This window comes from Halichoeres trimaculatus, unplaced genomic scaffold (assembly GCF_033239565.1).
Source record: "Halichoeres trimaculatus isolate MK-OKI-2021-1 unplaced genomic scaffold, fHalTri1.1 fHalTri1_scaffold_8, whole genome shotgun sequence".
In the NCBI taxonomy this organism is placed as follows: Eukaryota; Metazoa; Chordata; class Actinopteri; order Labriformes; family Labridae; genus Halichoeres; species Halichoeres trimaculatus.
In genome coordinates, this window is record NW_027437186.1 from 11,545,399 (window position 1) to 11,571,791 (window position 26,393).

Here is a 26,393-nt window from a genome sequence, read left to right on the forward strand (position 1 = left end):
AGCTGCTCCAGCTGGATCTACAGTGGATATGTGGGGCATGTCTCCCAAAGGTAGTTACCATTTGTTTGTATGTGTGTGCACTCTATAAATCCTCGAATGGCGGCCAGGGTTTTTGTTTACCTTACATTATTTGTTTGAGACGCGTTATTATCAGAGACACTCCTTCGATTTTTTATTCCTGTTTCTTAATATACTGTACTCAGAAGACTCCCCACAACCAGATTTGCTGCTTCTCACTGTGCTAATATGTTTGTATTCTACGCTCTTACTGCAAATTACGTTTTACATTAACAGCCGCAGGTGGCATAATGTGCTCACCTCCCTGGAAGGCCTTAATTGTGAAATATTGAATGTGTGCACACAGCTTATGTCTGGCTTCATTATCAGCAGCATGTTAGATTACTGAACACTCAGTCTGAGAAGAGCACCACATTTAAAGAGAGAACATACAGATACAGTAGTTTTGCTCCATGGATAGAATTTTTGCAGTAATCTGACCGAGCAACTCAAGCTACCCCAGTCATTTTTAAACACGTTATTGGTGCTTTGGCCTTCGCTTGAATGTTGAGAACAACCTGAGAATTCCTGTGCATGTGGGCGCCTCATACATGTTTTATTGTGCCCTGTGGTACATGTCAAGAAATCCTTGAAATTGTTGTTAACTTAAGTCTGTGTTTACCAGCTGGAGAAAGGCAAACATGGATCCATGCTGACTAAAACATAACTACAAAGTGCTGTTTTCTGTTGCATGTTAAATTTAGCCATTGGTACAAGCAGCTGCACCCATTGGTCATGTAGTTGTTTCTCTTTGTGACTAACTACCTGCTGTCAGCTCAAATCCAACACACAGTGAAGACAACCTGCTGGAGTTCAACTTGAGCATCCAAATGGAGAAACAAGGTGGTTGAAGGGACTTGGAGCATAGCAAGGTTGTTGTCTGAGTATTTCACAAAATGTACTGCACTGTGAAAAACTGAAATCTTATCAAGCGTTTTTGTCTTCTTTGGAGTAGAAAATGTCTTTTTAGTCTTGGTAGAAAAATGTCTTATTTTAAGTTATTTTAAGACAAAAATGAGGTCTGAATTGCTTTTATCAAGTAAAAAAAAATCTGCCAATAGAACAAGAGAAATTACTTTTCTCAAGACATTTTTCCAGTTTCAAGCAGTTTTTTTTTTGCAATTTTTTGAATCCATTGGCAGTTTTTCTTTTTTACTTATTATAAGCAATTCAGACCTCACTAAAAACCAAACCAGCTAACAATGGTGACACAGCATATGTAATAAAAGCCATACGTGAAATCACGTAAAATGAGAGATCAACTCCAAAATAAAAATACAAATTAAATACAACACATCACACTGGCCATGTCCATCCCTTTATGAGCACAGTGTACCCATCTTCTGATGGCTATTTTCAGCAGGATAACGCGCCATGTCATAAAGCTGGAATCATCTCAGACTGGTTTCTTCAACATGACAATGAGTTCCCTGTACTCAAATGTCCTCCACAGTCCCCAGATCTCAATCCAATAGAGCACCTTTGGGATGTGGTGGAACGGGAGATTCTCATCATGGATGTTCAGCCGACAAATCTGCAGCAACTGTGTGATGCTATCATGTCAATATGGACCAAACTCTCTGAGGAATGTTTCCATCACCTTGTTAAATCTATTCCACAAAGCAGACAGATCTGAAGGCAACAGAGGCCCAGACAGGTGATAGTAAGGTAGAATGGGTAGCTCAGCAGCCTTACCTCTGCAGGGTCATCAGTGCAGCAGATTCACAAAAACAAGGTTGATTTTGAGTCAAGGACACATTAGACATTTCCATTTTTTTCCTGGGTGGAAAAAAAAAAGCAAACATTTCAGTTACAGTAGAATTTAAAGCCTGAGCTGCACTCCACTACATAAGCCACATGATGATGTTTCCTCTGTAAATATCTCCTACAGCCTGTTCTGTCCTGTTTGGTGCTGCAGCTCTGACGGAGGACATCACAGACCACAAGTGTGATGCTAAATCTACTTTCAAATAGTTTCCTTTGATTATAGAACTTCTTGGCTTGACTCTGTTCTATTTTGTAGCCGACACACCCGTCTCAGACCTTCAACAGCTTTCTACACACTGGATAATTGATGACATTTATTTGCAGGTACTTGCTGGCTCAGGTCTGATGACTATAAAAGGTCAGTGCGTGGCCTGGGATGTCTTCTTGTTTAATATGGCCTTAAAAATGACCTCATACAGGGAGCGAGTTGAACAAGACAGCTCCAAGAGACAGAAACATAACTACACGGTCAAATTCACAATTATTTAATTATGAATATTGTGATGGTAATAAGTGAGAGCACCCAGAGGGGAACTGATAGACTTGTAAATCCTCAGACGCCTCATCCAAAATTTCAGAACTCCAATTTAAAATGCTTTTTGAAATGGTCCCTCTTTAATATTTAAAACTGAATGCTCTGTTTATTGATTTCCTTAGTTTAAGTCTTATGGCTTCCCTCCAGTCCTCTGAAGTTCTTATAAAGATTTCACCCTCATTTTATCTCCGCTATGGCTGTTTAAAGCATATTAATACGTCTTTGGTCTTCTTTGTACAGTAGTTCATTCCCTGTAGGTGGACTCCCTCAGCCCCGACCTCTGCCCCTTGGTAAAGCAGTCAGCCGATAAGGTGGAAACTGAACATTCAGCATATTCATGCATGGCAGAGCAGTAAGCTGTGAGATGATAAAAAGAGGTGCTGCAGGCTAAAAGAATGACCTTTTGACCTCCACCTCCACACACTCTTTTGTAGCACATTGTACATGATCAAAGACGACTTTGGATGACAGAAGAGATGAGAGCAAGCGGTTGGCCGACCTGACTTGACCAGGAGGTTGGCCTGTCAGGGAGGTAACTTCAGTACCTTTTCTTGACTGGATACATCTCGCTGTGCGAATGATGAGACCTGCAGGATATGAGTAAGTCTCACCATAGAAGTCAGCAGAAATAGAGCTGTTACTCAAGTTCTGAGGCAAATACCAGGCCCATGGATAGAAAAATACTTGTGACACTGTCTTTGACTTCCTCAGGTATAAAGTGGTTATGACTCCCCTCAAGATGCAATGACGAGCACAACGGAATTCTGGTTACGGGCCTTTTAATGATCCGTAAAAACTAATCAAAAGACACACAAGCATAAATAAATACAAAACATTCTTATAAATCCACAATACTAAAATCATATTACACAAATTAAAGGCTTGAAGCTTAGAATATACGCTACAACATTGATCATGCGCTCATCACGTGAACTCAAATCTTCGATATTACAGACAATTTAAAACAAAGAAAATGTTGTACATAAACGTAAAGTATTACCTCATTGGCTGCATCAAGGGGATCAAATAACTTTTGGAACCTTGCAGCATACAGACACAAAAACAAAAGGAATCCAAAACCTCTCCAGCCTTCTCCTTCACTCCTGCTTCTCTGCATGTGCGCATCAATCAAACTCTGCACTTCAAAGGCGGAGTACGAAGGTTCCGCCTCCTCCGTACTTTTAATACCGCTACAAATATGAACTTATCTATTTATTTATCTATGTTCTTATGTTTATTGACTTATTTATTAATAACGTATTTATTGTTGAAATATATATGTATTATGAAATTAATAAATAGAACTAAAATCTGCCTGTCAAAACTGCTTCTGCTGGCAGTTACAGTGGTCAAAAGTGTATTTAATTTAACAGAGACTGTAGAGTGTCACATACTTGAACCTGAACATATCCAAGCAGTCAGACACTTACCACAACAGATAAACTTTGAGTTTGGTGGATAATATCAACATGATATAAAGCACATGTAGACAGTTAATCTTTATGTAACCAAAAAAATGAAAACCTGCAAAAGTGCAGGAAAAAGGGTAACAAAACTAAAGAACTCATTTTTTTTTTTTTTTAATAAAATCAGGATACTTTTTGTACTGGGTTTATGAAAAAACACTTTTAACAAGGATATCTGTTATCTCAATGATTTTCTCTTGATTAATGCTGTTTTCAACAATATAGTGTCAATCTGAGTTTTTAAGAGGAATTCCAAAAATATTCCACTTCACCTCAGAACAAATAAACCCGGAAACAAGTGAGCAAGGTGTTTTTTCACTACTGACTGTATGTACTGTGTAGCGCAACAGTCGTCCTATGTTGGGCCACAACTCAGAGCTTCCCTTACTGACTGTCTACAGTACAGGTCATAGAGCCTGCCCCCACCTTTGTAACAGATGGAACATGAAACATAAGATAGAATTGCGAAGAAATACTGATAAATAAAGAGATATATTAAAAAAATAAATAAATAAATAAAACACATCAAAACATGATGATCTTGGGGAATCAATGTTAATCAAATGTTAACTCAGATGCAACTGAATTAGCCTACATGAACCTTACAGCAAACTGTTTATGAAACCTTTCACATAATAACATGATACTTATCACTTTATAATGTGAAAATATTAGTTTTCACTAATCTGGTGTAGTTTAAAAAAAAAAAAAAAAAAAAAAAACGTGCTGCAGGACCAGACTATTTTTCTTGGCTGGCAGCAATACACTTCTGTATAAGTATCTCTCTCTCTCTTTTTTTTTTTAAGCAGGTCGAAATGAGCTGGCAAATGGAACAGATCATAGGGAGTAAGAAAATCGAACAGCAAAAAAATAAAAAATAAAAAATAAAAATAAAATAAAAAATAAAAAAAAGAATAAAAAATATGTAAATATATAAATAATTATAAATGGAACTTGATAATCCATGAGTACAATTTTGAAATACAACCACATTCCACAATAATGGTTAACCTGTACAGTCTACCCTATTTATTTGTTTAATTCTACTTTGGATACAAAGGTGTCCTCACTCAGCCTGGTTACTGCTGTGAGTAGATGCTAAGGATTGAGGAAGACACAGGGGAATCCAGCACCTATGGATGCACAATGTTTCCCTAACTCTAAAAGAACGAAAAAACAATTTAAATACCAAAGTACTCATGGTTTTTATGTCATTTTGAAAAAAGAAAAAAAAAAATTGGTAGATACTCAACATGGAACATGGTAGGATGCCAGAATTTGACATATGGCACCTTTCTAGATTAAAATTATGAACAACGAATGCAGATTCTCTTTTACCACAATACTTATGTTGAGACCACAGCTTGGCCAAGAGGCTGCCAGGAAATCCAAATAGTCCAAAGTGTGTTTTAACCATAAACTAAACATTCAAACATAAGATTTGGATCATTAACACTGAACTCGTTCCATTCTCTGCCACTAACAAGGACTTGGTTATGGCAACAAATGCTCCATATCCACTAATCAAACACAGTTACTTCAACACAACCACAGCTGAGCCGTTTACACAGTACATCTTGTTAGATTGACCCACAGATTTATGCTAATTGTGCCAAGAAAAATAAATCTTTTCTTCCGTACTGAGTGGAAGATGATTAGTTATTTAAGTTTAAGTTGATGACAGGAAAGGGAGCTTTTTGCCCCCAAACTGTCTCAGACAAGCTGAAGACATAGAGAGTGTTATGATCACTTTTATTTTCACTTTGGGACAGTGATTGGGACTTTGATAGTCCCACTGATCCTCTTTTGTTTGCTTGTTCATTTTCTGGCCAGTGTGACTGTTAATTAAAAGAAGATGTCTGGGCTTCTTTGAGCTCACATTTGGATAAAGCCACTACCCCTTTCCCATGCTCATCACACTGGACATGCAGCACAGGGTTAAAGGAAACCAGAGACACAATTTCAGGAAGTTTTCTTTGGCTCCTGACAGAAAACCAGAGATTTTTCTTAGATCCATTTTTAGCATTGAGGGTTTGGTGTGGGGGCGGGGCTGGACTAGGAGTGTCCGGGTGAAACCGCAACATGTGTGTTTTGCTTCTTTGCTGGATGTGGTCTGGGTGTTTCTGAAAGCATCCAGCAAAGGGTCTCTGTTGTCCAGTGAACAGGTGCAAGTTACCTCACTAGAAGAAAGAAAATGGCCATAGAATTTCACAACTTAAAACATGTAGAAGAAGCAAAAGACAGAGGTTATTAAAAGGTCAAAAATTAAAATAAAATAAATAAAATTAAAGTTGGGTCTCCCACTTTCCAAAAGTGAGCCAAATACTTTTTTTTCCTATTTTTTTTTCTTTTTTTTCTTTTCTTTGTGGTGTGAACAATTTATCTTACTAGATTTTCCAGTGGCCTAAGAAATGCTTTGAGTGATTTTACTTTTCTTGGTGTGCTCACACAAATGTCAAGACTGCACCAATTTCAATTTATGAATATTAATTATATTCAATATTTACTAGTATAGATATTGTGCTGTGAAGGGGAACTAAAGGACAATTGAGCACGCACCGTTTGGATTGTCATTTGGAACAGAATGAAAGCAATTAGGAAGCAACCTGACTGAGGAAGGAAGCACATATTTCAAGTACACTGTATAAACTGTCTCTGGTTTTATCCTTGTTTTTGTTCGAAGCCAATTACAACTTTATATACTTTAACTTAATCCCTCTCTTTCCTTATCTTTAATTTTTATTTATTTATTTTTTGGATTGAATGGATTTCGGAATTCATCATAAAAAATTCTACCTACATCTGCTCCCCCATGTTTGCCTTTCCCAAAGTCATGTTGCAGCGTAAGGGACTTAACATAATTTCCATTATTGACACATGGGACTCTGGTTGTTTATAAACAGATTGGTTTGTGGTGTGCTGTTTTGATCACATTATTTCTTTACACACTCTGAGTACTAAACTGTGAGGTCTTACATTTTTTTAAATCTGTAATAATCTTTAAGTGTTGGCCAGCCTCCATTCATGTAACTACAGAATGTTGGCTAAGATCAGCAACTCTGCTATAATCCAGAAGTAAATTAAACATGGATCATGTCCATGTTTTTGCAGTAGCTTTCCGCAAGCTAAAACAAGATAGTTAGTTGATCAAGTTAGTTATTGCTAGCTGCTAGCTGCTAGCTGCTAAGCTATGCTGTCCAGAACTGGCATGCTTAGCCATTAAAGTGATGAGTTAAGTTAGTTATCCAGCAGTTTGCCAGAGTAAGTGAACAGGCCAGAGCTAGCTAATTAAATCAAGCCAATGTCCCTCCTTAGAGCAATTGCTAATGCTAATAATTGCTTACTATACCCTACTCTGTCCAGAAAAGCTTAACTTGATAAAACTTTCCAAACTTTGTGAGGTAGTCTTAGGGTACATCTGTTAGCTGTTAGCATCTTTCTACGCTAACATTAGCCAATTTTTCATGCTACTAATAACAGAACCTTGGGCCCTGTGGACACTGCGTTTCATCCGAAAACGCTAAAACGCAGTGGGAAAAAAAAATGCATCTACATGGAAATGCTGAGGGACTGAAAACGCTGTAGTAAGCATGCCAGGCCTATAGGTGGCGCTATAACTGCCTAGTGAAGAAATTGCTTTTGGTAGTTCTCCACCAAAACAGAGTTGGGACAATTACCTGGTATTTTGGTGAATGCTAAGAGCACAAGTGGAGCAACGGATGCACATTTTGTATAAAGACAGTCAGCAGATTCAGCAGAGTGAGCAGCACGAGCACAACATGGTAGACAGCAATGATCGCAACAACTGTACTGTTGGACTGTTGTATCCATGTGAGAATCAGAGCGTGACGTCAGTGTTTCCACTGAAAACGTCAGCATACTGTTTACACAGCAACAATGTTGACAGCATTTCAGAAAAGTTTCACTCTGGAGGCTGTTTTCAAAAGTTTGCGTTTCAGGTTGGCTAAAACATCTTTATGTGTAAATGTGAGGCCAAAACGCAACAATACTTTTGCGTTTCATCCTAAAACTCGTTATCGTGTAAATGGCCCTTTTAGAGTGGCAAGATATGGGAGCAGGCATAATGCCACATCCTTTGCAGGGTTCAGGGGGTAAAACCCTTAGAGTCATGTCTTTAGACATCACTGAAGTGACTGTTAGACTTGTGTAGAAATCGAGGAAACATCCTCATGCATATTCCTATTTATTAATGTTTGCAAAAGAGTGGCATGTTCTATACGGTTGAAAAGCTGAAGTTCTGTCATCTGAAAAATGATGCCTAAATACCTCGTAATGAGCAGAAAACAACAGATGGATGGAAGAATGAATGTAGAGATAGATAGATAGATAGATAGATAGATAGATAGATAGATAGATAGATAGATAGATAGATAGATAGATAGATAGATAGATAGATAGATAGATATCTGAGCACTTACTGAACTGTCTGTGTTTCTTTCTCTGTTCTTCAGGGACCTGAGGAATAATTTGATAAGTACTGTGGAGCCCGGGGCCTTCCGCGGTCTGCTGGCTCTGAGGAGACTGTGAGTATGATGAAGCCTTATAATAGCTCTCTCCAGGGGGAAACGGGGACAAGTCATCTGGTTTTGGATACATTGAGAGGGAGTGCCTAAAGTAATGAGTGAAGAGAGGACTGAAGCATTTAACTAAAAGGGAAGTGCAGAAACAGTTGTTTCTTGTCTGATCTGCCCTTGTGCAGACAGTGATAAGTGAGCACCTTAATAAGGAACTTGTTGGACACATTTGTGAGCTGCAAGATTTGAGCACAGTCTGCAGAATGTAGGGGTTTTTCATTCTTGCCAGAGGGTTCATCAGAGCAAGTTGTTGAGAGAGGGTGAAAGCATTTTTCATACCTTTTTTTCCATTTCAATTTATAAGTAGTTTAGACTATATAACTTTTGCAAAGACAAGCTAATTTTCATCCTCTGTCTTGTATTTTCTTTTTTAGTCAGTTGCTTCATATGCTTTAGAAATTAGGCATTTCAGCTGTGTTTTAATGTATTTTCAAATGTGTGTAAAGCCATTAAGAAAGAAAACTGAAGCAGAAGTCTCAAACTTACATAACAAATCCTGGCAGCCACAGAATGTCACTTTCTTCACCTCAGAGGGAATCTTAATGATTATCATTCCACTCTACATAAACCTAACATTAGCTCTCAAAAATATACATATTTTGGCAGGGATAAAACAAAACAAGACTGTGAGGCATGCTCTTCTCTCATTGGCATTTAGCTGAGACCTCTGTCACCTTTTTCACTTTAGTACACAGTTATGTCTGAGCTTGATGGAGTCTCTTGACTGGTTGCAGACTTCCTCACACCCACTCTACCTGCCATGTTAGTATCTCCATAAAGATCATTTTAATCTGCTCGTCAAACTATCACAGCGAGGATGAGGAAAATTACTTGATCAAGTATTGGTGATGGAAGAAACTTGAACTGTAAAAGGAAAAGACAGTTGTTAACAGTTTCTTGTTTTCTATTTCAAATGACAAACTTACAAAATAATACTTAAAAATATCTCAAAAATACTGATTTTCAATTGTGAACAAAGCAATAGATGAAAACAGGGGTGTTTCTCTTTGTTTTGATAAACTCTTCTGCTCCACCGTCCTGTTTTTCTACATATAGTCTGCAGATTGAGTGACATGACTGCAGCCTGATAGTTAGTGGGTTCTGGGTTGGCAGGGTTGCAGGCGGTGAGTTAGGCGTGCTGATTCGGGGCGCGTGTGCGCCAAGCTCGGGGAGCAGCAGAGTGCTAATTTAAGTGCTCCCCAACTGGTGATTACTCGAGTGCTCTGCTTATTTTCCCACAGCTGCTCCAGTAAAGCAGCTCTTTAATTACAGAGAGCGAGGGCACGGAGCCACGGACGCGACAGTGCTCAGCCGCTCATACACAAGCCCGCTGCATATGCATGTGTGTGTGTGTGTTGCAGTGCGTGTGTGTGCCAGCAATGGTTACATGATGAGAAAAGGTTAAAAAAGGTCAGGGGAGATATTCCAGGATTTTGAATAGATGAATGAACATGATAGTGGTTATTAACACAGCTTTCACTGCTGTTTAGTTCTAGAGGACAAGCATGCATTAAAGTCTGAAACAAACATGGACGTATTGTCCTGCTGCTGCTGAATTCTTTTGAAACCTCTGTCTCTTGGTGTTATGTCATTTTACAGACCAAAAAAAAGTTGCCACCAAAAAAAAAAGGCCACACACTCTATATTTTGTTGGACTGCCTTAAGGATTGATTACGGCACACATTCACTGTGGCATTGTTTCGATAAGCTTCTGTAATGTCACAAGATTTATTTCAATCCAGTGTTGCATTAATTTTTCACCAAGATCTTGCATTGATGATGGTAGAGTCTGACCTCTGTAAGTCAGCAAACAGCGAGGCTAACCAAAAAAAAAAAAGGCTTCAATGGCTTCAATTTGCTAAGGAGCATAAAGATTGGTCTCTGGAGCAATGGAAGAAGGTCATGTGGTCTGATGAGTCCAGATTGACTCTGTTCCAGAGTGATGGGCCATCAGGGTAAGAAGAGAGGTAGATGAAGTGATCACCCATCATGCTTAGTGCTTACTGTCCAAGCCTGTGGGGGCAGTGCTATGATCTGGGGTTGCTGCCGTTGGTCAGGTCTAGGTTCAGTAACAGTCTGTGCTCAAAGAATGAGGTCAGCTGACTACCTGAATATACTGAATGACCAGGTTATTCCATCAATGGATGTTTTCTTCCCTGATGGCATGGCCGTATTCCAAGATGACAATACCAGGATTCAGCGGGCTCAAACTGTGAAAAAGTGGTTCAGGGAGCATGAGACGTCATTTTCACACATGGATTAGCCACCACAGAGTCCAGACCTTAACCCCATTGAGAATCTTTGGGATGTGCTGGAGAAGGCTTTGCTCAGTGGTCAGACTCTACCATCATCAATGAAAGATCTTGGTGAAAAAAATAATGCAACACTGGATGGAAATAAATCTTGTGACAATGCAGAAGCTTACTGAAACAATGCCACAGTGAATGTGTGTCGTAATCAAAGCTAAAAGCAGTCCAACGAAATATCACTGTGCAAACTCTTTTTTGGGAGGTGACTTTTTTTTGGCCAGGCAGTGTATCTGTAAAGCGTGATGCTGAATAAACCAAACTAAATAAAGTTGTCTTACCTTTTTATCCTTTTAGGGACCTGTCAAACAACAGGATTGGCTGCCTCTCCCCTGAGATGTTTCTTGATCTGGGCAACCTCTCAAAATTGTGAGAAATCCCTCAATTGAAAAACATGCATTGAGCTGCTTTGTGCTTGATTTTCTTTGTGTTTTTGAAATGAGTTTAGCAAATTACTCATCAGTGTCTATTGTAGACATAATTGTGACATGTTATATCTCTCTCTGTCCCTTTTTTTCTCTCTCCTAACAAAATCAGGAATTTATCCAGTAACATATTCTCAACCCTGACTGTGGGACTCTTCACTCATCTCGTGGCTCTCAGAGTGCTGTAAGGAAAACAAACATTTTAAGTACAAATTATGGTTTAAGTAAACTGCCAGAAAGATAATTTAAACCTTGCATGTTGAGAATGTCCTGCAAAGCCAAAATTGAGACGTTCAAAGATGTTTTCATTGCATTTTGACAGGTAGTTGTTGGAAAAGCTCAGGTGTAATAGTTGCTCTGTTTCAATATGACCAGTTAGCCTTGTAAATGTGTCAGACTACAGAATACACACACTGATCAGCCATAACGTTAAGACTAGCTGCCTAATACCTTTTTTATTTTTTTTTGTAGGGTAACCAGTTTCCAAGCATTTAAAGTAAACTCAGCTTATCTGGGATTACATTGTAACAGACCTGCAGCTACATGGCCCTTCCAAACAGGGTGACATATTTTGTTAGGATCAGAAACTGGTTACTTTTGCATATTTCATCAATTTATGTAAAAACGAAAACAGAACTAGGAGTTAGATTTTATATAAAACCATCCAGATCACCTGTCAGTGGTCATAATGTTATGGCTGAAAAGTGGAACACAATTTTCATGATAGATGTATTTAGCTTGAATGACTGTAGATTTATTTTTTTTTCTGTTATGACTTTATGAGATGTAAGAAACACCTGTTGAATGGAGGCAGTCAAAGGGTGGCTGCTTAACTCCAGTAATACACCCAAAAGCACTCAGGTTTTAACCGTTCACTGGTTCCCCCACCAGGCACTTCAGCACTGAGACTTTGTTCTGCGACTGTCAGCTTAAGTGGCTTCTCCTCTGGGCTCGAAACAACTCAGTGAGGATCAGCAACGACACAGTGTGTGTGTTCCCCACCCACCTGCACGGACTGGAGTTTCGTAATCTACGTGAACATCAGCTCAGCTGTGGTAAGGACCTGATAATGCTTTGAGTGGCAAATATTTTCTAACCACGAAAACTGAGGCAAGCAACAACAAAGGATTTATAAAAAAAAATAGGGTCAAGCCAAAAAGTGAATTTCAAAGAGAACAAATGCAATTTAATGTTGGGGTCCAAATGCTGTTCTTCCTATTTCAAAATAAATGATTAATTCAGTTTTTAATATGAATTGCTGCAGTCAAAAATGGGGACACGCCAAAAGATAACCACCCATCGTCCCCAAATAATGCTTCTCATAATTAGCACTTTTGATAATTAGCTAATTAATTGACTCCACCTGGCGTCCCAGGTGTAAATGTGTCCTTGAGAAAAGAGACAGAAGGAAAGACAGCAGGTCTCTGAATACCAAGATCTGCTTTTTCACACAGTTAATAAGAAAGTGCCACAAATTTCACTGTCCTCTGAAGACTATTTTTCACTGTTTTTAATTTTACAAAAATAACAGTAAACGAATAAAATAGGCACAAGGAATTATTTTGATTATTGAACATGAACCAATAAAATTACCAAGCAACACAACAATAAACTACTGTTTTCAGTTGCAATGCTGATGAAGCTGACAGACAGAAATAACCTAACAAGAAAAAAAAAAGTTAAGGGTAAAAGAAATGATTTACTGGCTTTGGTAGTGTGATTCCATTTGGAATGGAAGAGGCTACTGTGCCTTTGTAGGCTTTATCCAGTCCTATTGGAAACTCTGCTATAGCTTAACATGATGTACAGCTTCAAAAAAACAAAACAAAGCCAAAAAAAAAGTAAAGAAAAACAACATGTTTTCTCACACTGGTTTTATGACAACCCTTATTTTAGCATCTTTTAGCTGCTGTCTCTTTAAGGCTCCACTCCTCAGGCCACTTTCCCTTTGATTGGCCAGCTTTCTAGAAGTCTGTCAGGGTAAGCACTATGGGCAGAACTTGGTGTGTGGGGCTTTTCACTCTAGCGTGGCATGAACCTGACAGGAGATCCTTATGTGAGGTCATTTTCATGTCAAGGGTCTCACGGAGCACATTCTATCATGAGAACTGACCATTACATTGCGTTTCAGATTCAGTTCAGTTCACTTTTCAGGCAGATTCAGAGATTTCTTCAACAGAATAAGTTATGCTTTAAAAAACTTAACACGTGTTTGCTTTTGGTGCATCAGTATTGATATTATCATATTTTGTAACCAGCTTTAAACACTTTACAGGACATTTTTGGGACACACATTTAATAGAAGAAAGTTCCCGCACACTGGCCAACTTCCAGAAAGAAAATCTTTAATGTTGCAATGTTTCGGTTATAGATCTTTTTCAAGCAATTTCCATGACTGGTTGAAGAAGGTCCATGACCAACACTTTGCAAAATCAAAGTTGGCCAGTGTGCGGGAACTTCCTTCTTTTAATTTGGAATTAATCATCTTTGACGCGCCTGCCTTGGTAGTATATGTGCAAAGATGTTTGCTGTTCCTAGGGCACACATTTAAAAAAGTAAAACTTCGAAAACATTTTTTTCCCATTTTCTTATTAAATATTTTGAACCTTTTTGTGACCTGACAAGACGACACAGAGAATCTTAGGATAATGAATCGCAAAGAATGTACCACATGTTTACATATCTGAATAAATTTTGCAGCAAATTTTGTTACTAAATACTGATAATTTTTTCCCTTCTTTAGAGTTTACAAAACAGTAAATTTGGTGATCAAAGGGCACTTTTGGCTTGATGTAGGTTTACAAAAACCTCACACAGAAGTCAATTCAAAGCTACTTAATGCATACTATTATCTATTATTTCAAATATAAAGCCCTTTTGATTCAGGGCCCCATTCTTATGATGCTGTGTCTACCTCTCATGCTGAAGCTCTTTTGTTGCTGGAGCTGTGTTGATGCAGGAATCTTTGCTGTAGCCAACACTAGTGGGAAGAAAAGCTATAATAGTTGGAGAGTGGTGAAGAATGCCTGTGTGTAGATAAAAAAATGGTGGGGACACTGGTGACCTTTATGTAATATTTGATGGCCTCAGTGTGAGGTTTTGTGGCTTTGGGTCATTGGACCATTGTTAATGTTGAGCCCTCATTACATCTTTCTGTTTGGACTGCAGTGGTGAACCAAGTCGGTGAGGTTTCCATGGCCAAAGAGACAGCAGCTCTTTTAGTACACTGGCCTTCAGCTTTATGGTTACGGCACACGTCCCCCATCTGAAAGGGAATGTTGAAAACTAAGCCCTACACAGTTTGATCTGGAAATGAAGTATAGCAACGGTTTTATTTTAATATGATTGTGTAAAGCTGTCTAGTGGCTGCACTTATACACTGTGTAAGTGAATATTATCAAGTCATGTTACAAGCCAAAAAAGGTCCATATCTGAGATGTTTCTCTCAATCTAATCAACCGTTTGTGAAATCAAGAAGAAAATGTTTCAGGCCTTGAAGCCAGATTTAATAATTTCTAAAGACGGGCATTTTGCCGAGCTCTGACAAAAACATATCTATTAGATAAGAAAACGCCTCCAGAGACTTCTCATCTACAAGACACAGTTTAATTTCACTAACATTGTAATTTGAAGTGGTTAGCACAATGAGAACATGATTAAGTAGATGTATTGTGATAATGGGTTTCCCACTCCACTGTTATCTCTCTACCTGCTGTGAACTGTTTGACAAGAATAATATTCCACAATGATCTAGTGCAAAATTGCCAGAGAGAAAGCCCTGGGCTAAAAATGTCTCATAATGCAGTCTTAGTGTGGTCTTTGCCCCTGTTATGAGCCAGCTGTGTTTTGGGCAGCAAAACACAGGAAAGTGTTTGTACTGCACAGGCTGAGGGTTCAGGTTTCTTAGAAGGAATCTGCTGTTTTACCTCCTGCCTCTCAAAGAATAGCTTACTCTGGTAGTTTTTACTGATGTTAGCTGTGTTTGCAGTATGTAATTATTTAGACAGATTGCAGGTGTGAAAAAGTCAGAATATATAGGTAGGTGGCAAAGATCTTAGTGCTCAGCAAAACTTTGAAGGATCACATTTTAAAATAAAGACCGTAGGGTCGGGGATCTGTGAAATACAACAAGACAGTAAAACGCATCATTACTTGTACCACAACTGACAGAGTAAAGCTGGAAAATACGAAAAAAGGTTGTTTGTTTCTTAAATCCTTCTATCTGTGAATATTATATTTAACTTTATATAACACTAGCTGAGGTTATTTGTGAGAGGCGCTTCGGAAGAACATGCCTCTTCCCATAAAGTGCATTTGTTTTGGCAGCAAATGAATGGAGAGCAGATCTTCTGTTTAGCACAACACAAGTTATGCTTCTGCCAAGGAGGTTATGTTTTTGGGAGTTTGTCTGTTTGTCTGTAAACAACATAACTCAAAAAGTAACGAACAGATCTTGATGAAATTTTCAGGAAATGTTCAAAATAGGATTGGGAATAAGTGATTAAATTTTGGAGGTGATCTGGATCATTGTCTGGATCCTTTTTTAAAGTATTCTTTATCATTGTGAGATAGGGCTGTTATCACCATATGTGTATATTACTCCACGAGAAATGGTCGGATCGCTTTGCAAAACAATACAAGACAAGACCACCATAATTTCTGACAGATGTTAACGTACAATCCAGATCTTGGCAATATTCTGGATACCAAGATCCGGAATATGAAATTTGTACTGGGTCATCATAATTTTCAACGCTGTCAGGTAACAAGTTAACATATGAGCCTGCAACTAACACCAAATTGTAGCAGACAGTCTGCTGAAAGGGAGTATAACATTAAAGTAGGACTAAAGTGTTGTCTGACAATCAAATATGCTTGGTGGAGGTCTGAGCTCTGTGAGTGCTTTTCTAGTTTGACATGTGACAAAAAGCAAACTCTGTAAACTCATTGTTTTGTAGTAAAGGGTGTTCTGATCCTTATTCTGATCTCAAGTATCTGATCAGGGTTGACATTGGCATCAGTTATCAGTATGGTAGCTAATCTGTTCAACCAGTCATTCATGTTAGCCGTCACTGAGCAAAAATTACAGCCGAACTCTAATTTGTCATTATAACCCAGCACTTTGAGTATGCCCAGCATTGGAAAAGTTAATGATGGAATAATGATATAAGTTATGGGACATTAATGTGGAAAAGTAGATGTACTGAGATTTATTACTGAACAGCACAACCATTACAGCAATAACATCGAGAGGGGTCCAGCAGCAGACCTCCATTCACAGTCAACTCTCTCAGTGGCTCCACTCTGAGATCCCCTCCACTGTCAGATAGAAGTGATGTAAGGATGTGAAGTTAAACAAAAAAAAAAAAAAAAAAAAAAAAAAAACATTTTGAAGAGTTTATGATTAAATAAATTTAAATAAATTTGAAATTGGTCAGTGGATCTGGACATCTCTGGACATAATTAAATAGTTCAAGTAAAAAGTTGCACTTCCCCTGAAGTGGATTTATTGTTTTGTTATACGTCATTGACTGAAGTACGCCATCTAGTGTCTTGAAGTAGATTTAGCAATAATTTGGGCCATAGCCTGCATGCAAGTTTTGTTTTATTTTCCTTTTGGAAAACATTTGTCTGTTGGTGTTGTTGTTTACAGAGACCAACGGTGATATGTTTCTGTGATGAAAGCTGAAATTCTGGTTTAAAACTTGAGTTATATCAATATATAATACAGCTAGCATATAAATGCAATTTTCCATCTACGTAAGCATTAAGCTTGAGCTATTCTTTTTTTTCATATTACATAACATGTAGAATTAAATAGGAATCTCATGAAAAAGTAATGTACATTTCTTTAAGTTTTCGGTTTTTCAGAAAACTTTAATTGGAAAATCCTGAATCAGAGTTTTATTGGGGAGCTGTTGTTGGTCTGCCAAGCTAAGATAGTTCGGGTGTGAAACAAATGGAGGTCTCACCAATTTATGTTGTGTAATTAAAGTCATGATTTTTTTTAAATGTCACACTATTGAGGAATCAGGCTAACCAAGGTAATCAAAACACAAAAAATTGATGTTTCTTCCCAACGTTACTTTGAAGGCTACTTATTTTGAATTTTTTACCTTATATTACTGGCGGTGGAGGAGTGAAGCCTCCAAGAGAGTTGGCTGAGAGTGGTCTGCAGCTGGACTGTCTTGAAAACTTCTGCTTCACACCATCCTACTGTAACTCTCCAGGGACAATGCAAAAACAAACATGGTACTGTTAGCTTAGCATTAGCAACTCTGTGGCTGAAATATCCGCAATGTGGAAATAAGTCAAGTTGGAACCTGAAAATAGTCCAGCAGCCACACTTGAATACACTTACATGGTCTTCTAAGGAAGTGCTTGATTTAATAAAAAAATCTTCAAACAACATGTAACGTAAGTCTTACTGCTGTTTCTGGGCTTTGAAAGAAGGGATAAATATCCATAAGGAAGAGACAACCAAAAAGCTCTAGGTGGGACATGTTTATGCCATCCGTTTTCCATGGTAGGTTCTGCCATTCACACACTTAGTTTCACACTGTGCCTCTCTAGAGCTACACATCACAGTCTGTGACAAAAATATTCAGTACTTAAACTTGGAATGGTAGGAGCACAGACGAGCTTGTGGTTGCTTTCCATGAGGTTTGCCCCTGCGTGGGTGGCTTTGGTTCGAATCCAGCCTGTGGCCTCTTTCCTCACTCCTCACTCTCACTGTGTTTCCTGCTCGATCCACTGTCCTCTCTTATCTCATTAAAGTTATAAAAAGTTTTAAAAAAAGAAAAAAACTCTTCTCTTCTGTCACCCTTCTGCTTAGCTTTCTTCTGCTCTTCTTTCCTTTTTCTTTTTGCCAGTTCAGCTGCAGTGTCCAACATTACTACAAAACAAATCCAAGGATTCCTTTTCTTCAAGGAAAAGGACACTTAAGTTGAAGTAAGACAGAAGGAATTCAGAGGGAGAAGTTAAATTCTGTTGATGTGTCCATATCTACTGTCTGATAGCCTGTCAGTTCAACATTATCACCACAGATTTTCATCATGATTCTGTCAAAAAGTTTAATCCCCCAGCTGTATGCAAAGTGTTTTCAGAAACAACTTTTAAAAGTGAATTAGACTAAAGACTAAAAGCTGAATATAAGATTGTTGCAGTGTGGTGTCCCTGCGCTGCGGGTGCATCAAACAGAGTTTTTAAGCAGAACAAAATAGCCTCTTTTACTCACTGAGCGTAGTTAAGAGAAACTCGAGGCTCTTTTTTTTCTGTGAGACCAGTTACAGACAGGCAATCTCCCCTCGCCTCCCCCCTCCGTCTCCCCTCGGTTGCTCTATCTCCTCGCTCGGCTCTGCGGTCCACAAGGGAATTGTATCTCATATGTGATAGAATCATCCTCCTCTTCTCCTTACATCTGGTTCACACTGGGGATATTGCTCTGGAATGAGAAAATCATTGGTTAGTAGAGGGGTATGTGGGGTGTGTGTGTGTGTGTGTGTGTGTGAGAAGTGGGGTGACATTATATGAGATGCACTGTATGCATGATGTGACAGTGTCTAATGAGGACAAATTCGTCCCCAGTCTGCAGCCTGTACACTCTGTGTTTGTGCGCACACAGAGTCCTGAGACGTCTGCAGCACACACACTCCAGAGTTATTCTGTGTAATCCTAATTGTATGTGTTTTTCATTCACACAGAACAATCCAAAGCAATTACAGGATAATTCTGTGCAGTCCTCAGACAAAGAGCCATGAGTGGTATCCAGTGGCAGGCTGAGGAGCTGCTCCTTCCCAGCCCTGAAGCCTCCATTATGGGATTACATTGATAACGTTCTGGGCTCTCTGCTCCTGCCATGCTTGGGTCTGTCTGCTTTCCCTTAGTACAACTTCATTTCACAACACCTTATTTATTCAGCTGGCAGCATGGTGCCCTAACAACCACATCTGTTCATGTTATTTGAAGGTGTTTTGTATGTCTTCGCTTTCTAAGAGAGCGTCCTGCAGCCGTGTTCAGCAGCCAGGACCTTGTTAAAGCTGTTCGGATGGGGAAACTTCTCTGCACCTGATGCTAGCTTCTTGTTATCAAGAAAAATGATAGGCTGGAATGAAAATGTCCCTCACACACACTCACAAAGCATCCCAAATATTAATGTTCCTCCACTGAGATTTCCCCCTGTTGTTTTTATGAAGACTTGTCACAGAAGATGCATCTGTTTCTCTCTGCTGCGGCTCCACTGTGATGGCTAGCAGATGTCTGCACCATACATTCCAGCAATGAGCCCTTGTCCTTTATGCTGATACAGGTCAGGTACTGCCTGCAAATGAGGGGGAACAGAGGAGCGTGTGCAGCTTCCTGCCAGGATCAGGTGCTTCCTGTGCTGAGGTCAGGGCAGGCGTCTGTTTGGCTCATCTAGCCCTCTGCTTCTTTAACACTGCAGCACAAACATACAGAGCGTGAGCCTGCTGTGTACCACAGGACAACCGCCTGCTTTCTATAGCACTATTTATCGCATGACGACATAGCGGTGCAATAACCTTTTATGGACATTGTGTCATTAAATAAAAAGTCACGTGTGAGCCTGTGTCTTTTAGCCTGCGGTGAGCCTGTAATAATTTAATGATATAAAAACATCATGAAATATAACTCAACGCAGTCAGTCATGAGGCCTTTGAAGTTCAGTCACACACATCTTTTAACATCAGCTGCTTTGAGAAGAGGATAATGAACACAGGAGACACAGATTATCAGTCTGAGGATGAGAGTGTCTGCCTGTCTTATTTTCCAATCATGTTTTTTTTTATGGAGTAAAATCTGAATTGAAAAGTTGAACCTTTCACTGTGAAGGGAATAAACCCTTAAGCAGAGTCTCATCCATCACTTACTGCTTTCTATCCATACCATTCATCATTTTACAAAGACTGTCATCATCAAAAGAAGACTTCAAGATCCTGACATTTACCACAATTCCTTTTTAAATGCTAACAGGTGCACAGATTTATGGAGTCTGTCATGTGCCGGTGTGTGAAAACTTTTATATTTTGATGATATCAATACTGAAGGAACTTTCATTTGCTTGTAGAAATCAATCAAAGACATGGTGTGAACTGTCGTCAGGAGGTGCCTGAAGTATGTAGGAAATAAATGAAGACCTCACTCAGTCTGTGGGGACATTTTTAAGGATCCTGGAAGGAAATTTGGATCTTATCGTTATAAGCAACTCATGTCAAAAATGAAAGAGTAAAAAAGGTAGTCTGTCTCTAAACTTTACCTTTATTTACTTTGTTTGACACCATCCCTTTGGGTCTGTTTCACATATTAATACCACTACAAGTAAATACATACAAGTATTTAATTTTTATGCTCATACTGTATGTAGGCCTTGAAAATGTGTTAGTATCCATAACCAGAAAACAAACAAAACAAAACTTTCAGTTAAACAACTTTCTCAGCGAAGCATATTTAAAGTTAAGATCGTAACACTTTATACCTGTTTTGAACTTTTTCTATTCTTTATATTCACGTCCTCTTTCACATTTACGTACAGTGTTGCTGTTTCACAATAAAAGTCACCAACACTTGGCTAGTTTAAATCAGCAATAATGGATATTATATAGACCTTTGATTTCAAGGAGTGCTGCCCGAAGTGGTTTAAAGAGGGAAATACATAAAAACCTACCTACCTCTGGTAAAATGGAGAAAGAAAAAAACTCATAAGAGCACTTAAACTTTTTTTAAGATAGAAAGCAAAGCCTACATTACATACATACGAGGTAAAAAAAAAGTGATTTTGAAAAAGTACATTTGTTGTTCTAACATATTATTTTAAGTCAGTACGACAAAAGATAACTGAAGTTGTTGTGATAACACATAATTTTAAGTTGGCATTATCTCAACCACAAAATATGTTACAACTTAAAAATCTATGTCCAAATGAGTCAATTTTATTTGTCATCATGGCATTTTGTAACCATGAGTGAGGAGGAACACAGTAGATATAAGACCCTGCTGATATGTATAACATATCCTGTATAACATTGATATGTTATACAGGATATGGTATACTGCGGGAGGCACAGGCCGTCTGCATAGACCAGCCTATCTGTGCTCCACACAGCACAGACAGGCTATCTGTGCTCCACAGGGCATGGGCCCATGTACCCAATAAGTTTTACAGTGCTTTTAGTGTTTATCCCAACAAATGAGATGTGTTAGGATAAGACAGACAAGACAGCAGGTCATTACCATGGAGCATAAACAGCTGGTCTGTGCCATTTAGAGCACAAGAAGTCAGTGCCCTCGGTGTAACATCTGAATGTACAGCAGGGTCTTATATCCACTGTGTTCCCTCCTCACGTCATGGTTACAAATGCCATCACAACAAAAATCACTTTTCTGTAAAACTTGATGAATTAAGTTCAACCAACATCTTTTGTAGTTCTTTTGACCTTTTTTTTTCTAGCTGTAATGATTTGACACTTGATGCTGAATTAAATTAACTCAGTCAAAGCAACAAGATGGCTTGAATGAGTTCAGTTGAGTCAACATTTTTTTTTTATTATCATTATTTTTTACAGTGTAGAAAAAAAGTTGAAACACTCTTCATTGTCATGCTACACCCTGATGCTTTGATAAATTCTGCTCCAACAGGTACGAGGCAGGCATACCATTAACTGGAAGAGTTAAAAAATAATCAAATTTAAACACTTATTAGGAAAAAAACTCAAGGTTTTGCAAAACCTCTTTCGGGATCCCTGTTTTCCAGACTAGACTCCCAAGAAGATTATTCCCCATCATGGTTGAAACATACAAGATGAAATAGCACCAACAAAGCAGAATCAGGGGGAGATTTCACACATCATGATGCACATTCAGTTTTTTATGTTATCTGCAAAGAATGAGGATCAGTGATGATAGCGTTTTGGACTAGCAGACTGCCAGAGACTCAAGTCTTTCTTCTCCTTCAATGTCCCTTTTCCAACTCTCCGAGTGTTTACTGCAACACTGCATGCTAAGGACAACCATCGCAAAAGTGTACCTCTATGTCTAATATCTACCCAATACATGCTTCATATTTGATGCTGTAGAGAGCCCCTCATTGGTTGATGAAATGTTCACTAATTTTATCACAAGCACCAAGGAAGACTACAAACTTCTGACAGCTTGATGTCAAGTGCGAGACAAAGATGATTTGAAACAGCTGGGATTTGCTTTTTATGATCACCAGAACGGCAGCGTAACTCTCAGATTGGAAAAGAGTCTGTGACAGTGAAATCTCTTGAAATATTGTTTGGCGCGAGGCCGGCATTAGCTGCTTCTGAACAAATCCCTGATATTCAGGGAGCACACGCTGAGCCTCACTGCTAATATGAGCTCATACTTACACATACAAGCACACATGTCGTCATGCTGTCGCCCATACACACACACACACACACACACACACACACACACACACACACACACACACACACCGATAATTGTATTTTTTTTCTTTCCTCTGGCAGAGTCTGTCGGGTAAAGGCAAGCAGCCACACTCTGATCCTTGGCTCAAAGCGTTGTTTCAACAATATCAGCTTCAGCCAAGTCAACAGTCAATGGCTCCCTGTGTGTTACCCGCAGGAGATAACAAAGCCACAGCTTCTGTTTCTGAGGACTATCACAGAGTCCTCTAACAGGGTCAGCTCTAGTAATTACTCCGAGACGTCATCTGAGAAAATCCAACAGAAGCGAAACATTTTCAGTGTGACTCTTGAATGCACACTTTTTATTGTAAATGGCGAGTTAATAAACCTGATGGTTAGGAGGAATATATATAACTGCATTTGACCCCCCCCACCCCCACCCCCCACCCCCCACGCTTTTTCCTTTTTCTCTTTCTCTATCTATTTTTTTTGTCTTTTTTTTTTCTTTCTTACTGGTAGTGTATGAAGATTTTCCAAGTCACTGAAAATCAAATTAAGACACTTCTTCCACTTTAAATTCAGAATGATATTTAAACTCTCCACTGGGAGGTCTTCAATGGTTATGAATAATGCTAAAAATATACTTTTGTCTCTATATAACCCTAAAAACAAAATGACACACTGTTAGAAAAAAGATTGTCTTTGTGTGTAAAATCTTGTTTTTTTAGTGTTACACACTGAAAAACTGAAATCCAGGCAGGTAGTTTTGCCTTATTTTTGGCTTAAAAAATGTTATAATGCACATAATTTGAGCAACATTCACCAGAACAAAAAAGTCTTTTGATACCCAAAGATAGAAGTGTGTTCTGAATTGTTTGTGGAGTAAAACATAAATGCCAGTGGGGTAAGCAATATGTGCTTGTTTGGTTTCTTGTCTTAAGAAATTATTTTCTTAACATATGAGTAACTCATAATTTTTCTTATGTCACTGGCAGCTTGTTTTTACTTGCTACTAATAATGATGGCATTTTTTTTTTTCTGTTTTCTTGTTTTGAGTCTTTGAATATCGTCATGTAGAAATATTTTTCTACACTTGACAAGTGAATGAGGCTTGAATGAAACCTAGTACAATTATATTTAATTTAATTTATTTATTTATTTATTTATTTGAAAATGAGTAGGGATGCATCCAACCTTTTTGGTTCCGATACCAATACCAATACCAATACCAATCTGATACTAGTAATAAATAATAACCTGCATGCCCTACTATGGGATAAGATTGGGGATGCTTTGGGTGAAAGGCAATTAATTATATAGAATTACTGAAGTTAATATTCATTTATACTGTGAAATATTTAAATGTTTATAAACAATTCTTCACAAGTTCATTTCAAATGTAAACTTTTATACCCTGTAGACTGGTAATGCAGCAAAAAACAAAGCAAGTGCATCAGAGGCAACACTTCAAATCAAGTAGCGAAACAAAACAAAACAAACAAACAACTAAAAACAAACAGATGTGTGCCTGTATCAGCAACATCGACCTCTTTCCAGCAATACCGATCCAGCTTTGAGGGGCACCGATACATTGATTGGTATCAGTGCATCTCTAGAAATGAGCCATTAACGCTTGCATAGGTTTCAGTTTTTGCAGTACATCTCCACTTAGAGATAGACAAGGTGATTTGTCAGAAATTTCTTTCTTTCTTTCTTTCTTTCTTTCTTTCTTGTCCAAAAAGGAAACACTCTTGAGCAAAACTGGTTTAACTTAATCTCTCATTGGGAGGATGGGAGTGCAAACCTTACTTTTGCAGTCTTAGGTTGAAGTGTCCTTGGGCAAGACACTGAATGCTTAACTGCCCCGTGAAGCTCCTGGTGTGAATACCTATGAATGAGATTACTGTAGTAATAAATACTAATGGTCCCCTACTATATCAACGTATGTGCCAGTGTATGATTGTTGTCTGAATGTCAAAAGTAGAGTTAAAGCACTTTGAGTGGTTAAAAAAAAAGAAGAAAAACGAGTAAAGTGTAGCGTCCATAGAACACTAGAAAACATTTACAGTTCTCATCATAGCAGCCACTTGTTTGACTCCTAGACTCATCCCTTTGCTGTGTATCTTCACTGGCTCTCTACTCTGCTTCTTCTTGTCTTTTCAGATTTCCTTTCTTATAAAAGCCAAAAAGCCCTCAGACATTTTTCTACAATAGAAGTGAGAAGAAAAACACAAAACGTAAGCGTCTGTTAGCAGCTTTCCAGTTTCCTTTAACTTTTGATATGAATTGCAGGTATTGGATGGATTTATAGTTTTGAGCCCGTCAGTTAAAGTGTGTCTGTCGGACAAGTCATCCATAACCTTAAATAGTGAGTTGTAAAAATCATCCACCCCTGTACAGTGTGTGTCAACGGGGAATTTAGTTATTCAGACCAAAGCCGTTTTTGAACCAGGCTGTAAGCATGTTTAATTTTAGTGTAAGATTTTATTTTTAAACAGATGTGTTTGTGGTTTCCAGTCAATTGGACTTTGACCAGACTAAAAAAAAATGAACATACTGAGCCTCATACACTAGTTGTCAAACATGTAATTATGAGGCTCACAACCTGAGAAACGTGATTAAATGCCAAATGAGACGATCACCTTCAGCATAGTTTTAGACTTCTTTCAGCCATATTTCTGGAAAGCTTAAGCCGTGGACTCTACACATTCAGCCTCAGCATCTGACAGGGATCTCTCAGTGTTTTTATTTTTATTTTTTTCTCCAAACCAACACATGCAGCAATAAAAGACTTTATGACCCATGTGTGGAATTGCCTGTCAGCAGCAACCACAACTGATTGGAATACAAGCGGAGGCAAAGCGCTCGCTTACGCTGCTCTTTGGAGCATGTCCAAGGAAATGTCTTGTATGAACATAAACGCTCTGAAAGGGATTCCCAAAGTGGAACAGTGAGCTGGCAAGATACGGCTCTAATCCTGGGTAGAAAAAGAAATGAACATGCCCGGTTCATGCTTGCCAGCACTGATACATCTCTTCGGGTTCATCATGATCACAGACGTTACATTATCTCCATATCCTGTATCTGCAGTTTGATTAGATCAATCAGGTCCAGAGGGATTTTCAGTACAAATCAAGCCACCCTCTCAGAAACTGGCACTGGACTAAACACTCTGTTCTAATCTCATCTTTATCGTTGCCTTATTCTCTGACAAAAAGGGCTGGAGGACTGAGCGGCTGCTAGGTGAGTAATCCTATCACTGCTGCCTCCATTGTGAACATGTAAGGAGTCAAGGAGAGTCCAGAGGAGCGCTCAAGGCTGCTCTCCGTTATCAGCTGCTGTTCATCTCAGCAACAACATGTAGGCGCAGCGGGGGAGGGGTGCGACCTTGATGGAATGTGTTCTTGAGTGTGTGTGAGAAGGTACATGCTTTTCTGATGGTGTGTACAGGGATGGTATGCAAATAAGCTTTTTCTCCAAGATTCAAAATTATTGCAATACCTTTGATGGAGTTTGAATGTAATGCAATGTTTAAAGAGGTGGCATTTCTGCTCAAATTAGGCTTTATTATGCCTCTCTGTTTCATGGTAGCTTTACTTGATTATTCAAAAGAAAAAGAAAAAAAAAAAAATTCCCCTTCTGTATTTAATAGAATCCTTATTTCAGCCTCTGTCCAAAATGCTTCTTTATAGCTGCTGTCTCTTTAAGGGTCCACAAAACCCCTTCCCTCTGATTGGCCAGTTTTCTGGAGGCCTGTCAGGGGCAGAGCTGTGAACAAACCTTGGTGTTTGAGGCCCATCCTTTCAGTGTGCTATGAATGAGTTTGGAGATCTT

The 26,393-nt window shown here is 38.7% G+C and overlaps 1 protein-coding gene across 1 annotated transcript in view; it reads left to right on the forward strand.

Annotated features, from left to right (window-relative positions):
- adgra1b (adhesion G protein-coupled receptor A1b) overlaps positions 1 to 26,393 on the forward strand; it is a 341,543-nt gene that overhangs the window by 51,554 nt on the left and 263,596 nt on the right. Inside the window, exons 3-6 of the mRNA XM_074675764.1 lie at positions 8,298 to 8,369; positions 11,024 to 11,095; positions 11,264 to 11,335; positions 12,043 to 12,206. Coding sequence (XP_074531865.1) covers positions 8,298 to 8,369; positions 11,024 to 11,095; positions 11,264 to 11,335; positions 12,043 to 12,206 — 380 coding nt within the window. The remainder of the gene's footprint in view (positions 1 to 8,297; positions 8,370 to 11,023; positions 11,096 to 11,263; positions 11,336 to 12,042; positions 12,207 to 26,393) is intronic.